At 44.0% G+C, this 15,180-nt stretch overlaps 1 protein-coding gene across 1 annotated transcript in view; it reads left to right on the forward strand.

Annotated features, from left to right (window-relative positions):
- Nucleotides 1-12,865, forward strand: part of trim44 (tripartite motif containing 44) — a 45,288-nt gene extending 32,423 nt beyond the window's left edge. The window contains exon 6 of the mRNA XM_084555607.1: nucleotides 9,560-12,865. Coding sequence (XP_084411733.1) covers nucleotides 9,560-9,644 — 85 coding nt within the window. The 3' untranslated portion in view covers nucleotides 9,645-12,865. The remainder of the gene's footprint in view (nucleotides 1-9,559) is intronic.
- Nucleotides 12,866-15,180: the final 2,315 nt, after the last annotated feature.

Below are 15,180 nucleotides of genomic sequence, written 5' to 3' on the forward strand. Positions count from 1 at the left end.
TTTCTCTCGCTTTCTCACTCTTGTGAGCTTGAGATTCGAACTTCAAAGGAGTATTAGGTACTACGGAAATTTCAATTTAAGCTAAAGACATAGTCTCCATTTGAGGTTTGCATGAAACTGGAGCTTCAGTTATTCTTAGATCTGGATGTGTCTGATTAAGAAAGCTCCATCTAGGTACGCGAACGTACACAATGCAGGTGGAGTTTGAATTTTGCACAACCAACAAACATGCAAAAAAAAAAAATAATGTACAGTATATACCTTCAGAATCACAACGTACAGCATTTCTGTGATGCTTTATAGCTCTGTATACATTAAAGTCTTGGTGTGATGCCATATAAACAAGGATGCTGATGTCATTACATTTGGGAATACTGATCTGAACTGGTTGGCATGCACACACATGCATTAATCCTGTGTTGTTTACCACCTGTGTTGTGTGCCTTAGGCCTTTCTCTGTATATTAAAACCTTTTGACTTGTAGCTTGTCTTCAGATGCATTGCTGTAAGCATAACCACACCAACACATTAACTGTCAGATCAGATATACACACAGCAGCAAAGGGGCATTACGACCATTAAGACCATGCAATGCAATGAAATTCATCAAGCTGTAGCAATGACGGACAAAAAAAGCCCTTGGTGACACGAAGTGAGTGCGTACCGAGACGTACGACGCACACAGTTCCTCAAATGGCCCAAGAAAACGCCGTCCAAAGTGACCTTGGCAATAGCGGGCTGGAGGGGTGACAGGTGAACTTCGATGGCGCAGCGTTGGGTTTTGGCTCTGTCCATACACTAGGAATATGCTTGTGGTCCGCTTGTTGTTCACTTTGAAACATTAGTGGTGGGAAATATGCAGAGGGGTTACCTAGGCAACACAAGCCTGGAAGGTGCACAAGCAACCAACTCTCAGCTACAAAGCAACAGGAGACGAGCAGTTTGCATTGCGTGTACAGTGGAAATGACATTTAGAGAATTTGAACTCGCGCTTGAGCGATATATAAGATAACAAAGGTGACTGTAATATAGCGCGAGAGTTAAATCTTACAGGGCTGTCATTTGTGAGGTTTTCCGGCCTTTTCAGTTTTAATTCCAAGGTCGTTTAATGTTGTTTTCTTTCTTTGTGAGAGGTTTACATTTGTGTGCATTTCAGTTATTGACCTGTCAGGGCTTTTAGCAGTTTTATAGGACCCTTTGGCAGCTAGGAGTTTGTCCAAGCTCTCACCAGATGGCATGTTTCTGTTGTAGACCGAGCTCAGGCTGTTAGGCAGTTAGGTTTCATCAGCTTTTATACAGATTTGTCTTTTCTTTTTTCTTTTTTTTTATGTTTTTCTTTTAAAGGAATGGTTGTGTCTATTTAATGATATTGCATAACAGAAAATGAGACAGTAACCTTCTGAAGATTAAACCTCTTCTTAGCCAACTGCATCCAAAACACTTGTCCTCTCCCCCCTCGCTTATTGTCATACGTTGGAGAACCATTAAGGTTCATTCTATTATCTCTTATGTTCTCTCCTCTAAGGCCTCTTCTTAACGTCATTCAGTGCCATTTAATTTGTGACCAAGAATGTAATGTCTGTAGGAAATTGGAAGGCGCAGCCCTGTGCCTATGTAGGCGCTGTGTTGAGGGTAATTGTTGACTGATTAAAAGTCCCTCAGTGGCAGGGGGGCGTTTAAGAAAAGTGTCCCTAGTCCTCACATAGATACTTAAAGCAAGTGACAATAGGAATGCTTGTCTTCACGGCGAGATCAGTTGTAATTTTACATTCACGCTAATAAGCATTTTGTTTTGTGGGCTGCGTGCATAGGATTGCCGCTGTTCTCCTCAATTAATTCTTCAATTGCCCCCGTGGCCACAGAAAGTGTAAAATCACCAAATGAGCCAATGTAAGATAGAGTCTTTACAGCGGTTTAATGCTCTTATCTGAATGGCTCTGCGTTCATTCCTCTGCATGATTAACGGCAGGTACCTGTGTCAAAATGAGCAAGAAGCTAGTTTATGGAGGGATAACGCCATTCATCCGTCTCCTTACGCCCCATGCGGCGCAGACAGACCTGGGTGATTATTCTAATTGGCTGAGCATCGGCACACCATTTTGCTCCGCGTCACTGACTTTTTCCGCCTCACTGTGCACCGGCCTGTGCACAGGATAGGGCGTCTTTAGCATAACGCTTGCATCATATAGTGAGCTTGCCTGGGCAAGGTCCTTGGCTTTAGTGGCACACACCGGCATTGCCGGATGTACATTTTAAAATAGTCCCATGCATGAACATGAGTTGGAATGAGGTCCACTTGAGGCAATACCTCTGGTGGATGATGAGATGGATTTATCCCCGCTTCTATCGTTTTTGTTCTGATGAATAAGCTGTGGGTGCACACAGAGGGTCATATTAAACAGCCCCTAGCTCCCTGTCCCCTGTACCATGATGCATTGCCTGTTGTTGTGCCTTGTCTCTTCACTTCCTCCGTGAACTGATTAAGTCTTTGTAACAGCATGGAAACACCACAGGGCGCTACATTGTTTTTTGTGGGGAAGACAGTCCCAGTGAACAGAATGAATCGTCCAGTGACTCTGAATGAGGCCTACTGTCGCTGTTTGTAGCAATTAGTCAGTCAGTTCAGAACGTGTATGATGGGAGGTTCTCTGTTTGGTCAGCAAGTTGTTCCACTCTCTCTCACTAATCTTCAATCATTAACAAACAATCAATAATTAATTTAATGTGAATGTTGGTATAAATTTAGTGCATATTTTTCATCGCAAACTGAGATGCAGCTACAAAAAAAACGTATGTGCTTAGTTAATAATTGATAAGGACAGATAACGCTTGACATGATCAAGCTGTCATTCTAGATATTTAATTATATCAGGATTTGTTTTCTCCTCTTACAGTTTTGTTGGATATCATGAGTATAGACAGTTACATGTCCTGGGGAAAAGAATTTGCTCTGCCGAATAAATCACAGCGTACACAAAGCCAATACAGCTGCAAGTGTGGTTCAGCAGGGGTTTCTACACAAACGCAGGCCGTGTTAAGATTTGCAGATTTGTCATTGTAATGCCCAAGGAGATTTGACACCAGTGTAGATTATCGTCCCATCCCAAGGAGAAAGAGGGGTGCCGTGGTTGTTTTCTTTGTCTCAAGGCAAATCGCTAACATCATTAATCCCTGTGTGGCTGCTTTGTTTTGCAGAGAGAGTGTGTGTATGTGTGTGCATTATGACATCAGAAGACCTTGCACATGGCTACGTGTTTGCCTGCCCAAATCCCAAACTCATTATGTACATACAAAGTACAAACATAAATCTGAGCACACCAGAACGTTTTTATGGCAGACAAAAATAAAACACAATCCAGCTTCCTGCAGCTATTTTTCCCGTTGTGTGTTATTATGTAGAACTGACTATCTAGGATACCAAATATTGTGCACAGAACACAAATCCTGTGTCAGTGGTTTGAAAGTGAAATAGTTAAACAGTCTCTGACTGATTATTTATGCCACCCACCTCCGACACCTGCACAGCTGGTAGCACCTGCGCCCACATACAGTAGCAGCTTTTCTGCATTAATAGAGTTCTTATTCCTTAATCACAGTTGCCTCACTTGTTGAAGTTTGGCTCTCTGCAAGGACGAGACAAAACTCGGGAATGGCATGGTGGTATATTAAAGATGCTTTAAGGAGGAATAGAAATGCCAAATGCCAGAATCACTGTAGACGCATCAGCCTGATATCTTGGAGTGGATTATTCTGAAGTCTCTTAGTCCTGACAGGCTTCATCTAAAGATCACAGTCGGTGCAACTCAGAAGTTGTCAAGAGGTCTGTGATCTAGCATGGGGTGGATGCAGTCATGCTTTGAAATTAATCGCTTAACTGGTACAAGAAGTGACAGAAGAGTCTGGGCAAAGTGCCTCTGTGTCTTTCTAGCAGGTAAAGTTAGAGCAGCTACATTTTGAGTCAGTGAAGAGGTACAGCAGTGGACGTGATGGCGGCATGACACGTTCAGTGTCCTGTTAGCATAGGATAGCTCTAATCTTTGTTATACTGTGTTACAGAATCGATATAAAACATATAAAAAATACACAATATGCTGGTCCATGCTGTTGTTAGAAGCGTAGAAATTTCTACAATACGTTGGACTGGCAATAAAGAGTCAGTGCTGATAACAAAAATCAGAAGCTAAAATCAAAGTATGTCCATCTTGTTGTGACAAGAACAATTATGAAGACTCTTAAAAGCATTCTACAAAAAACATTTAGAAATAACGCTCAAGGTTACAGAGTTATTCACTGCATGAGTCATCCAAGCTTCTAAAAGTGAAAGCTAAATAGAGTATCAATGTGTATAGATGAAAAAGTAATGGGCTGTGCACAAATCCCTGGGGTACTCCAAAATCCTATGCTTGTGCATTAGAACCTATGGGGCCCAATAATAACACAGTCATGTCTCGAAGATACAATTAAAACCTGTTTAAATAATTAATCTCAGTCAGGAAGGATGAAATAATTAGCTGCGTAAAATGCACCTGGAGGAATAAAACTTTTCTTGTATAATTTGCTAAATTAGGTATTGTTATTAATATTATAAATTTAGGCACAGCTAACAGCTCTGGTTGAAAGTAGACAATTTGTTTTCATAAAAGTGTATAAAAGACTTCTCTCCACAGAAATAATATGTTTGCCTTTAAGATTAATTTCCCATTTCATGTCGAGTTTGTTTCCATATCTACCAAAATCTGCGCATATTTGACTTTTTGTGTGAGCAAACAGAATCATAAGGGAAACTGGTATTTGTTTTGAAGTGCAAGCAACAATGAAACCGTAATAGAAACCTCCTGAAAAAATCCATTCCTTGTGGCTTTGGACACGTCTCAACCAAAACAATATCTGCCATTGCTCTGGCTCTCCTGCCTTTGTTCTCTGATCTTCATCTCCTTGAAGCTCTGATAAATAGTCTTTTCCTTCTCTTTAAGTCTTCATCCACCTCTCTGTGTAACCCATTTGCCCTTCCTTCACTTTTCTCCTCATTAGGATACATCTAGAGTATCTCATATTCTTGCTGGCAGGATCATCACAGTGCTAGATCACAGGGGCGATCTTAATGAAAGGTGTGTGCAGGGGCTATTTCGAAATTACACCTTCTCAGACAAAGATGTCGGATGAAAAGGAAAGTAAATCTGTGGGGAGAAGACATGAAGGTGGAAGCCAAGATGGCAAAGGAGAGAAGGATTTAAACCGTTTCATGGCAATGGCCAATTAGATCCAGCACTAATGCAAAAGTAGTAATAGCCTACAATATTTCTGTTAATTTCTTAATTTAATTTTTTTCTTTTACCTTAGATTGCCATTTACAAATCCGCACTTCCTTGCATCGTTAATGTTCTACACTTGTTACTATCTTGATCTTTTTTTTCATGTCACAGTTATCTCTTGCCAGTAAGCTGTTTGTAGTGTTAAATCATCCTGCAGAAGTGACGAGTTTTACTTCATTAAGTAGTGGCAGAGTGCACTGCTTCACTGGAGAGCAAGGCTAACTCTGTCCTAGTGGGCTCTATCAATAACCATTAAGGATTCTCTCTCATTAGACCAAACCTCATAGGTCTCTAGGGCATGAGAAATGGGTTCAGCCATCTTATGTGACGGAATTTGCTACTATGGCATCCCCACTGTTTGGAAATGCAAATTGCAATAGTTATTTTCCCCTCCAGATGAGGGCTGTGAGGGCTATGTACACAACCTTATTTTCATTCAACCTCTTTGCTTAATCATGAAGAACCTTAGTCCCCTATCAGCAGCCCCCAGTTTGCTCTTCAGCTCCTCCCTTTTTCGTTTTTCCGTCTTTTTACACGCACACACACACCTCTCTGGCCCATTTGGCCAATCCAACCTACTGCAGTATGATTATTCATACGGCAATGAGGCCGGAAGAAGCTGGCAAGGCTGCCATTGCGTGATGGGAGTGTTTCCGGATGATGACTTAGGAGTCCTGCAGCGTCCGTGCCAAGAGCAGGGAATTCAAACTTAATCAGGGCAAGGACCCCTCCCTCCTCTATCTCCCAGAGAGCTCCATGAGGTTGAGGCCAAAACGGCAATAAAATGAGAGCGACAAAAGTCAAAGTCTAGGCAGCGCCATGCCTGCTCTCTCCCTCTGTTTTCCTCGCAGGGAGTCAGAGATTTCTCCCATGAGCGATGGGTTCATTTGAGGGGTAGTGGAGAAACTTTTCTGTCTCAGTCAGAGAAGAGATATTAGTAAGATTAGCTTTGCTCTGCTCAATCACTTCTATCTAAACTCTTATCTCTGCCTTCTTTTGTCTCCCTCACACACACACACACACACTCTGCTCCAAATTTCCTCCCTCCGTGGTTGTTGTCCATCCATCACCCAGAAGCACCGAATGTTTCCCTGAAGCCCATGCCCACTCCGTAGCAGCCCTCCCAGCCCTCTCGACTCTCCTCTTTTCCACAGGCCATGGTCACATCAGCGGGATGAGGCAATGATCAGTCCTGATCAATAAAACATTGACTGCATTAAAGCTTATGAATAAGTCATGCACAGGAGAGAACCCAGTTGTCAGGACACACACACACAGACGCACACAGTCACACACACACAAAGCAACATGATCTTTTACTTAGGCCAGGGAAGATGAGCAGACAGGAAAAAAAAAAAAGAGAAGAAAAGAAAGGCTTTAACTTGTAGGGAATTTATCACCCACCCACTGACATTTTGTTGTATGCTGAAGCACCACTCCGCCTTTTCTCTTCATGACCCATCCCATTCGCTGCCATTCTCTCTCCCTCTCTCTCTCTCTCTCTCTCTGTAATGGCCTCTTTCCTGCGGGTGGAATAAATAAGTTATTACATCCATGTGTCCTAAGGCTTAGCTGAGACCATCTGAATATAAATAGTTCATTTGCCACCATAGTGCAGGCTTCACTTTGTGCCATATGAATAGATTTGTAATTACATTTTTTTTTTCTTTTTGAAGAGCCAAGTGACTGTTTTGGTTGACTGGAGATGCAAGATGAAATTGCCTTACACAAATAAGTCTGCCAAGGTTTTTTTTTTTTTTTTTTTTTACCCCAAACACCATCTCAGATGGGAAAAAAGCTGTGTGAGAGCTCAGCCCGATGCAGACTTTTATGCTGACAACAAAGAGTGAACAGCCTGTGTGAAGCTGTGGATGCTTTGAATGCTCAATAAAATTGGTGTTGTGAATGAAGGTACAGAAAGGTAACTTCGCCAAGAATATTCAAATCAACTGCACCGCTGAATAATTAATGGCTCGACTGTGTACTTAAGAGCGATGTCATAACTATACGGCAGCTAACCCTGTACGTGTTTTGTGTATACGCTGTGTCCAACATCATCAATTCTTTTGGCAGTCAGTAAGTTGGAACTTGTTGCCAAAGTGTGAGCGTCTTGTGTGTGTATATTGTTGTGCTGCCTGTAGCTTGACTGCTCACCCTTCTGGAGTCAGTCCATTAATATTTGAAACAGGACTCTGCCTACAGGCGTGCACACGTGTGCTAAGAGGCATTGGTGGGATGCCCTGTTGGAGTTTGCGTTTCGCTCCTCGAGGTGGTGCGCAGAAGCCAAAAAGAAGGAGCTCTTTGTTTCTGCCAACAGAAGTATGTCAGACAGAAATATTCAGGGAGCGGCGCTCAGAGAGATATTGCTGCCTATTAACGAATGTGGGGAGTTTTTCCTCAAATATTGAACCGCGTACGGCGCGGTGTCGAAGATGGAGGCGGGCGGCGGAGGTGGAACAGCGTTGACGCAAGTGTGGGGGAGAAGCAGAGATAGACAGAAATGTGTGTTTGAAAGGAAATAAGGAGATCGCAGACACACACAAAATCAGGTTTATGTGGGATTTATGAATTAGCTGCTTGTTTGAAGATTTTTATCTTGTTAAAAAAAAAAGGCTTTGTTCTGGATCATAGTCAGTTCTCATGAGTGTCTAGTTCATACTACTTACTGATCAGCCAACATTGGTGTTGTGTTATTCTCTATTCTCATGCCTATCCATAAACCCGCTAAAGGGAGTTGAAGCCTGCATGATGGTAGTCTTGGAGTTTTATTGAATCCAAGAAAGCAAGCCAATAGAGGCAGTGTGATGCTTTGGGCAATGTCCTGCTAGGAGACCCTGGGTCCTGCCATTGATGTGGATGTTTACTTTTACAGGTACCACCTACCTGAGCCTTGTTGCACACAGCGTACACATTTTTGGTATTTCCTGAAGCCGACGGCCTCGTTCCGCAGAGTAATTCGCCGAGCGAAATGGTTTGAACAGTGACGAGTTCAGTCGAATCGAGCATCTGTGGGATCTGCTGTTCAAACAAGTCCGATCCGTGGAAGCTCCACTTTGCCGCTTGCAGGATTTAAAGGCCCTGCTGCTACCGTATTGGTGCCAGCTACCACAGCACACCTTCAGAGGTCTAGTGGAGTCCATGACCTACCTACGCAATATCCGTAGGTAGGTCTAAGACATAAAGTTCTGGCTATACGGTATAGTCTTCTAATAATGATGTCACGAAAGGCCAAACAAAACTCCACCATGACCATTCATCTCTTATTCATCTGTGCTTAATATTGCTCAACTCTTTATTCGTTGACGCTGAACCACAGAAGAAGGAATCTGCTGCACCGTTGCACGATTGGCACTGAGAAAATAAGAATCCTCTCAGGCTTACGTTCATGTACGTCTTTATTTTGTAACAGCTATTAATATTAATTCATACCCTGGAGTAGAAGTGTTTGTAATGTCGTCTTTAACCTACCTTCTGCTCTAGTTTTGTGTCCTATAAAACCGCGCATCAATATAACATCAGAGGTTTATGCGGAATAATCTCCTCTTGGTTCATTCTTCCTCCGACAGATGTGTGTAACTCAACAAACCGTGAATGGAAAGCGACCGTCCAAGGTCATAGGAAGCGATTGTTTTTAAAAGACCCATCTGAACTGTGAGATTATAAGGCTAAAGCTCTAAAGTGCCCTGAATCTCATTGAATTAAGCAGGTGCGAATAAGTGTGTGTGTGTGTGTGTTTAGAATAACACGCTGACATGTAGTCTTTTTGAAAACGGGTGCGGTACTGTAGATTGAGGTGGGAGAGTCATAATAAGGAAGATGGAACTGGGAGGGGGGGAGGAGTGGTTGAGAGAGGTTACAGGAGAGTTGCCGGGTGCTCGGTGGCAGATCAGCAGTGCTCCGTCACCCTGACGACATTGTCCAATTAGAGCACATGATTAGTGTAGACTGTCTCCACTGAAATGGAATCCATCAGCCGGGCTCGGATTACCACAGGTCCCTACGATTTAGCTATCACTTTGTCTCTGTCACCGCAGAGCTGCTAATATAAAACCGACGGAATGGATGATTTCTACTTAAGGCGTAGCTTGATTGAAGCTGATTACATTTCACAAAGGTTTATCATATTTCTCGAATATGCGATGTGCGTGGGCGGTGGGTTTTTTGAATGGCTGCATCCAAGTGTTTGTGAAAGAGAGAACTGGGCGCACTGACAGTGAGATGATGTGTTTTTTCTCTGTCTCTTCTAGGCTGCCTGAGCCGAGAGCGGAGCCCATGAACCGCCTGGACTTTGAAGACAATGATTCTGGACCCTCCATGGACCACGCCCCCTGACACAAGCGTAACCAGCCTCATCTTACACGCACCTGTCCTTCACTGTCTGCTTCAGCCGGCCGTCACCACCACCGTTGAGCTGTCAGGCCCGGCCCTCTCTCTCTCTCCGTCAGCCGTCTCCCTCTGTCCTCCCTCCCCAACGTACTCTCGGGGCTGGCAGCGAGCTGACCTTGAAGGAGGTCGCTGTGACAAATACGGATGGCCACGTCTTTTCTGCTCCCCAACTTTTTTTTTTTTTTTTTTTTTAAATTCCTCACGAGCTACTAACTTTGTTTAATTGAGGCACGCAAGCTATGTGCAATCAATTACCATCAGGCTCAATTTCCACAGCCAGTCAGATCCTTGGCTTTGCTGGTGAGCCCGGATGACTCAGAGCGGGAGTCTGGGTAGGCAGCTGAGCAGAACATCTGTTAAGCCCAACACATGTCAGGAATGGAAAATTCTGTGACACGGCGCGCTTCACTCTTCATTTATTCGCGATATCGTTTTGGTTCTGCCATTCTGACAAACCCCAAACAAACCCCGGACACTCTCAGGCCTGGAAAGGGAACATTTCTCGTATGCCGCACTGCCTTACGAATGTATCGCACAGGTGTTCTCTGTCTTGTATATTTTGATTGTTAAAGAAAAAAAAAAGCTTATGCTTTCCATCATCTTCTTGTGTTCACCCCCTCCTTCCCCTCCGTCCTCTCTAGCTGATTTTTAATGCTTGTAAATTCGTGCGCACTTCCTCATGTGCTTGTCGGATCTGTTATCAGAAGCGGGGGGACGTTTTGACACCTATTGACTGCCGAATGTTGCTGAGTCTTTGTTAGGGGAAAATCGAACTGCAATTTGACTGTGCAAAGTAAAACTCCCGCAGTATCAGCGCTCTACGTACTGCAATGTAAAGGCTCATTGCTCCCGACCAATCTGCAGCAGATGACGGATTACAGCCCAGACAAGCTTATGCACTTTCTACCTTGACCCACTCAGCCGGACCTTTCAATCACGATGTACTACCACGGGGCTATCTATATCAGCAGTTTGTTTTTAACGTGATTGATTCTGTTGCCTTAAATTCTGAACTAAAAGCGTTGTCACCCATAGTATTCGGGTTTGACGGCGACATAACTTCACTACTGTGGCACTGAACTAAGATGCACTAATAGAAGTTTACTTGTACCTAAGGGAAATGTTTGTATGTCTTCAGCATATTGGAAAAACTGCGAGCTCTTATTTTTTTATTCTGGTGCAGCAGACTGGAGTCAGACTGTCTGATGGTTCCTCTTGTTTTTTACTTTGTCTATTCTCGTCTTAAACCTATAAATAAACAGCCTGATTCATCGTCTGGATGTGGAAGATGACATTCATGTCTCCACTTTGAGAACTTTGTATTATTTTGCTCTTGCAAACGCCTAGAAACACCTGAAAAACGTCATTCAAACCAGTCGCTTTTTAACCGAAAACCTTGGAGGCATCTGAGGGTTTCTTTCTGAAGGATTCCGAGAGGAAAAGAGATGAAGTGCCATAAAGAGGGAATTCAGGGAAGAGGAGAATTTCTGGTTTTCCTTCATTGAAATTCAAAGCAGCAACCCATCCACATAGGACTGGGAATAGGAGCTTTGGGAACAAGGGGGGGTGATGGCGCAGTAGAGCTCTTTAGGGTCTCCAGATGCATTTAAATACGGGCTGGTTTCATGTCTGCGGATCCTGACAAGTCAGAACCCACTTTGATCAACTCGCAGCTTCAATCTGAAATCCTTTGTCTCTCTTTTTTTTTTTTTTTTTTTCCCCATTCTTACGTTATTTCTCTCGCTTTCTCAGGGAGGCACATTAGTTTCACACCCTTTCTTTCTACCTGAGCTGCTTCACCAAGCCTCTTCTCTGCGTTTGATTGATATATTGACTGGGAAACTGTGAGATAGTGACTCAGAAAAACTCATTTAGCCGCTGGTCATTGCTATCATTCTCTAGTGAGTTTAGCTCTTGATCTTTAGCATTCGCTTATCCATCGCCTACTGACCAAACCGCAGAACACTTAAACCCCTTTAGAGACTTTTCTTTGCTTGTGCGTGTTTCGGTGTGGGTGAGGTGATTTTACATTAGAGAGGTGCGGGAATCGCCAGAGACAGGCTCTCAACAGGAGGCTGGTTTCAGCGGCTAATCATTATCCCTTCATGTGCGTTGCTTATGTCGCGAAGCAACGATAACAAACCTGAGGGGGGGGGGGGGACAATGTGCCCGTTGTCAGGGGAGGAAATGGAGAGGAGAAGATTGTCTGATCTCATTTAGAAACGGAGACCACAAGGCTCCCCCTCTTCCACACCCAATTACACCTGCTCTACCGGGTTCACTTCACTGAGCACGTTCACGCAGATACACAAAGACGCGCAAATAAACAGAAGCGCGGCCGCGAGACCTCCGCATCCCCGACGGGGCAGAAGGGACTATTTGTGTATTTGTGTCGACATGAATTAATTGCTTCATGGGTTGTGAGATTGAATTAGTTACGTGACGTGCTTGCTAGTGGTGATGTGGCTTTGATTGCCGCCTTCCTACGGAGCCTGTTTATCTGGCATAGTTTTAAGTTGGAGTATGCGGTGTTCGACCACCCACCAACCTACGATGACATGCCTTAATGACTCTGTTTATTAGCATGCAAGGTGGAGGAGAAATGGGAATTTTTTATAATAACAGACCATGCAATGCTCTGAGATGTGTGTGTGTGTGTGCACTGCTTATCTGTACGTGTGTGTGCTTTTAAGTATTTGTGCCCATGCACTGGCCTGTGAAGAAAAGCCCACACCTCCGCACTCGCTCATATTGCATGTTGTTGTATAAAGAATGTATTGGTTGTCTCAGAGCGACCGCACTTTCCTGTTTATCTTTACCATCCGCCTCTTCACACACACACACACACAAAAGGAATAGCATCAGTCTACGGATGTTTCATTTGATTCTTTTTCTACAGTTTTGGCTTCAACTTTTGACTGCAGCCAGAGGTGACGTGTCGACGTCATTCTCAGGAAAAAGTCGCAGCTAGTCCCACCTTCAAATGTGTTCTCATCCCTTGTGATGACTCATAGTGGTTTCTGACCTGTGCCATGCATTTTGTATAGTAAACTTGAGGTGATTTCACTGTCGACTTTGTGCTTGCTCTGGGGGGTTTCAGGTTGGATTTTGCAAAGCATCTTGAGACAATTTGTACTGTTGTTAACACTATATAAATAAAACTGAATGTCATTAATACTTGAATTTCCTTTTTCTTTACATTTGTTCTTTGACTGTATAAAGATGGACGGCAGAACTGCTCCTCAAAAGTGAAGCCAAAGCAAGTAGAGCTCCCCCTGGTGGCTGGCTGCAGTATAGGTCATAAGCTCCACCCCCTCCATGTTAGTGGATGGGCTGAATTAAAACACGAAAGTACACGTCAAATAATTATTTTTTTCAAGGATGGTTTCAGTCGTTTTAGGTAGTTAATGTAATACGGATGGATTTTCAGGATTAATTAAACTAAAATGCAAGTGAGTCTGGTGTAGGCGGGTCATCGATGCTGAGGCTCCGCTTGGCTCCATTCCCAGACCGTATGGTGCAGACTCTGGCTCCAAAGCGGCAAGATGGTGCCACCCGTATCCCCGAGAAAATAATGTGGGGATGCATTGTCCATGTTTATATACTGTCTACGGTCACAACCTGCGTCTACCTCCGGCTTGTCCCAGTTTCATTTAACACGTTCAAGCCTAAAGTACATCTTGAGATATAATACCAGGGTATAAATCAATCCTTTCCCGGGTTTCGATTATTTGGCTCATGTCAGATCCAGCCTCCGAGAAGGTGAAGCCGATCGCGGGCCGTCCCGGGCTTGAGCGACAGCAGGCATCTGTCAGAGACGGCAGGTACAGACAGCTGCCAGGCAGCCCCAGCTCATGAACAATGACTGTGTGGAGACGAGACAGACCAGGGTATCCATCTCTTCTCCTGACAGCCTCCATCACTCTCACACCCCCGATTCGGCAAAGACACCCAAAGGCCTTTGTCTCTTACCTCTGCGTAATCTTTTCCTGTCTTAGCATCCTGCTCGGACAAGTAAAGGAATTATAGGGTAGCGAGGGAAAGAAGGGAGACTAAGGGGATGCCGTGATCAAAAGGCCAGCAGATGAAAAAGGTTCATGTGAGGGTTTAGAATGAGGGTAAAAGTTTAGGATTAAGCGTGCAACGGGGAGGCATAAAACAGGTTGCTTGCGAGGTAATAGAGATGATTGTGATGGCGCGGATGCAGCGGAAAGGAGACGGGATGCTTGGTTTCCCCCAGCTGATAATGAAACATGCCTCTGAATAAAATGAACATTCCACCTAGGTAACACCTACTGCCTTTCCTTCAGGGAGCTGTAACACATTATGCTCTCTCTGTCACAGCTGTGATGAATCATCCTCACAACAAGGGTGAGTGCAGGATGGAGGGAGGTGGGAGGCAAAACGGAGCATACGTAGGCTCTGACCAAAGGTACACAGAAGTGGAAACAATATGTGTACATATTGTAATATGAATACATAATTTGAAAACTATATATGAGCATGACATGTTGCATAAAAATATGGACGATCTTCCAAAGTTTGACATTGATCCACATTCACTAAAACTTGGACTGATGTTTTCCCCTCCATCTCATCTCTGTTCCACATCTCTCAGCATTCCCCTCATCATTCATGCTGTGTACACAGTCTGTCCCCGTCTGGCTGCCCAGGCTTCTCCGGAGCTTGTTAATTGCGTCTGTGACACGGATCGGTGTCTGAAGCGGAGGTAGTAATTGCTCCGGCCCGGCCCGAGGGTAAGGAAGGGCGCGGCCATCTGGCCTGCGGGGCTGCCCCGAGGCCACGAGATTAGACGCGCGCTTCCGTGTTTGATGAGACGGGTGGCGTTGGCGCCGCTATCGGGGATGGGCTCGCTGCTCGTTAGGTTTTAGGTTTGCGCGGAGTGTGCGCGGAGCAGCCGGGGCCAAAAGATCAATCTCTCCAACCGGACATTCGAAGACACTGCACTGACGAGCAAATGTGCAGAAAGTGTACTGGTATTTACATTCCAAAAGACTTTGAGATGAACATTCAAACCATTCAAAACTATAAAATTATCTTCAGATGATAGAATTACGCCTAATCTGTTTATCCCTACAAAGGGCAGGGAACCATATTTGGTAACTACATAAACGCTGACCGTATCTGCTTTATTAGATACCACGAAGATGTGTCCTAATGTTGTCTAATGTGAGAATGTGCATGTTGACAAGGGCCTGAATCAGCACTTATACTCTTAAGTGCAAGGAACCATACGTGGTAACTTCACTGACTTTTGATTTTCTGCATGAAAATTAAAAATTCCGTACCTTATAAAGGTTTAATTCAAACTTACTTCCCCTTACACCCAGCCGGTGCTGCCAACCCTTAATACCTTTGATTTCTTCTCCTGCATTGCTTCATTTAACTGAGGACCATTTTAATGTTGCTCCGTGTAGAAATAAAAGCTTCAACCTTTATAATATAACCAGTGGCACAATAA

Source organism: Chelon labrosus (genome assembly GCF_963514085.1).
Source record: "Chelon labrosus genome assembly, chromosome: 11".
NCBI classification, from domain to species: Eukaryota; Metazoa; Chordata; class Actinopteri; order Mugiliformes; family Mugilidae; genus Chelon; species Chelon labrosus.